The sequence below is a fragment of the Nicotiana sylvestris genome, chromosome 2, assembly GCF_000393655.2.
Source record: "Nicotiana sylvestris chromosome 2, ASM39365v2, whole genome shotgun sequence".
Classification (NCBI taxonomy): Eukaryota; Viridiplantae; Streptophyta; class Magnoliopsida; order Solanales; family Solanaceae; genus Nicotiana; species Nicotiana sylvestris.
The window spans coordinates 171,375,132-171,378,286 of record NC_091058.1 but is presented as its reverse complement, the minus strand read 5'-3'; the positions used below and the strand labels follow the sequence as shown (position 1 = coordinate 171,378,286).

General features: G+C 38.8%; 1 protein-coding gene across 1 annotated transcript; it reads left to right on the top strand.

Annotated features, from left to right (window-relative positions):
* Nucleotides 1–835: 835 nt before the first annotated feature.
* On the top strand, nucleotides 836–1,444 carry LOC138885970 (secreted RxLR effector protein 161-like). The gene has a single exon (XM_070166987.1). It carries the CDS (start codon nucleotides 836–838, stop codon nucleotides 1,442–1,444), a length of 609 nt encoding a protein of 202 aa, XP_070023088.1.
* Nucleotides 1,445–3,155: the final 1,711 nt, after the last annotated feature.

Genomic DNA, 3,155 nt, shown 5'->3' with positions numbered 1-3,155 from the left:
ACAAAGTATGAGAACTAGTTGATCTCCCTGAAGGACGCAAAGCAATTGGGAGCAAATGGGTTCTCAAAATTAAGCTCAAGGTTGATGGCACAGTTGAGGGATATAAGGCTCGACTGGTGGTGAAAGAGTATACACATCAGAAAGGAATAGACTACGAAGAGACTTTCTCTCATGCTGTACGATTTACGATCAATTCGCCTGGTTCTAGCTATTATTGCAAGCCTGGATATTGAATTACATCAGATGGATATAAAAACTGTTGTTCTCAATGGAGAACTAGATGAAGAAATCTATATGGAACAACCTGAGTGTTTCATTAAAAAGGGCCACGAACAAAAGGTTTGTAGACTTTTAAAGTCTATTTATGGCCTCAAACAGTCTTCAAGGCAGTGGTATATACGCTTTCAGAATGTTCTTGTAACCAATGGTTTTACCATGATGGATGAAGACTATTGCGTTTATACCAAGAAGATCAAGAAATAAGCTTGTGAGTTTAACATTGTATGTAGATGACATACTTGTAGCTGGAAATGATAAGGAGTTTATAACCGAGATAAAGTCATGGTTGTCATCTCAATTTGATATGAAAGATATGGGTGAAGCTGCATATATTCTTGGAGTTAAGATTTCAAGATATCGTCCAAAGAAACTATTGTATCTCTCACAAGAGAATGACATTAGAAAAGTTCTTGAACGATTCAATATACAAAACAGTAGCTCAGTTGAAACTCCTATCAGTAAAGGCCATACCTTGGGAAGTCAGATGTGTCCTAAGACTCCTGAAGAGACAAAAAGAATGAGCTGAGTTCCTTATAGGAGCGCAGTCAAAAGTTTAATGTACGCTATAGTGTGCACTAGACCTGAAATATGTCAAGCAGTTGGCTTGGTAAGTAGATATCAAACCGACCCAGGTTTAGCATATTGGCAAGCAGTAAAGAGGATCGTGAGATATCTGAAGGGAACTGCTGATTATACCCTTTGTTATCAAGGCGGAAAGGATTTGCGATTAGTTGGATACATTGATGTTGATCATGGAGGAGATCTAGACGAGAGTAAGTCTACCTCAGGATATGTTTTCTTACTCAGTGATGGGTCTATATCATGGAGTAATAAGAAACAATCATATGTATCACTATCTATGATGGAAGTCGAATACGTGGCTCTCACATCAGCAGCACAAGAAGCTGTTTGGTTGAAAAAGTTCTTGGAGCACTTGTTAGATATCACTGAAAATATTGAACTAGTATTAGTCTATTGTGACAGTGAGGCTGCAATATCCTCCACCAATGACCCAAAGTTTCATTGTAAAATCAAAAATATAGATATCAAGTATAACTATGCGAGAGACATGGTTAGGCGCAAGGTAGTGAATGTGAAGTATGTGTCTACAAAAGATATGTTAGCATATCTTTCACCAAGCCTTTGTCTAGAGATGCATTTGTGAGACACAGTAGGTCTCAAGGCTTGCATAGACTCTAAGATACTTTATTTTGTCATTTATTTTTTCATGTTCACAAAACTGATGTTCTTTGATTATCTTAAAGTTGATTTACATACATACATATTTTTATTGTTGAATATTATGTACATTCTTTGTTTATTTTTTACAAGTATGTTAAGTAGACAAGAGGTTGGCCTTCTCACACAGGAAACCACCTCCTTATCTTAGTGATGTGAGGAGATGAGACATGATTTTAAGCAAAATTATCATAAGGATAAGTTGAGAGCTATTCGCTTAAAATCAGAATGTCGCTTAAACAATGGCATAATGTCATTAGGGTGAAGAACGTTCACCTAGTCTACTTTGTGAACCATATATGAGTTAAAAATGATATTGTAGATCAAAGAACTCAAATTTAGATACTTATGGTGTCTAAATATCATCTGTATAGCATTCTTTATAAGATAAAGATATACGCTTCTTGGGAAAAGGGAGAAAATGCTATAGCACATGCTCATACCATGTGTGCTAATGTCGACCAATTGGGTTAACATAAGTCGATTCTCAATTTATTGTTGTGTGAGACCCAGAGATTTTATGATAGCTCAAGATTTTATACCCTTAGAGACACCGATCAGATACTCGAGACTTAATGTGATGTTAGCTATCTTAGTGTGTTTCCAAAAGACCATGTACACGGATTCAGTCCAGCGGAGCATATCTAGAAAAGCAGTTATACTAATGTTAAGGGAATCGTGAGAAGAGGAAGATCATTGATAGAATCTCATTTATTTGTATTCGCCATAGACAAAACTGGGAAGGCACGGAATGCACCACCTACGTGTATAGTTCCATTCCTCAAGGAATGGCATAAATTCCACGGGGATAATGTTAGCAGTTCGCACTCGGATGAAGCGATTTATCCACTCCCGGTCTCCATCTTCCCATCATCAATAATGAACGGCGTGATCGATCGACATCGCAAGGTTAGCAGGCCTCGATGGTAAAAGGGTCGGTACAACTTAATAAGATGACTGAGCGTAAGTTCAAGCCTCGCCTTCTCCGTGAAAAATCTCATCATCAACACTATTCGCCAAAATGATGGGTGGATCTATGCCAAAGTAACCTGATACTTTAAATAGAAGTCGAGCACAACCCTATCAAGGGGGCCCAGTGTGAAAGGATACGTGTACACATTCAAAAATCCATCGGCATGATCCGTGACGCCCTCATCCGATGAAAACGTCTGTAACACTACTTTCTCCTCCCATCCGTAGTCTTACCTCACTAACTTGAGATGCTCTTCTTCTATCAAAGAAGTACTTTTCAAGGTATACTCTCGTTGGTCCTGAATACCGTAGGCAGATCTCTCCCCTCTCTGCCGGACAGACCCCAACGTAGCAGCCATGGCTATGACAAAACTAGAGAACTGAAGCAGGAATCTGTGCGAGTGCGTTAGTACTAAAATAATAAAAGGCTTAACCCAGAAAAAGAAGGGCAACTACTCAAAATGGTGGGATCTCCAAAGGAGCAGAAACAACCCTATATATACATGGAAAAAACGGCAACGATCCGTCTGCCTCAAAGCCGATTAGAAACACTGACCGATGTCACCAAATCACCTTAACAACTTGGCAACTATATCGTACATTAGGTAATGCCATGTAATGTTTTAAGAACGAAAATCCTCGTATCATTGCTAGTCACGAGGTGT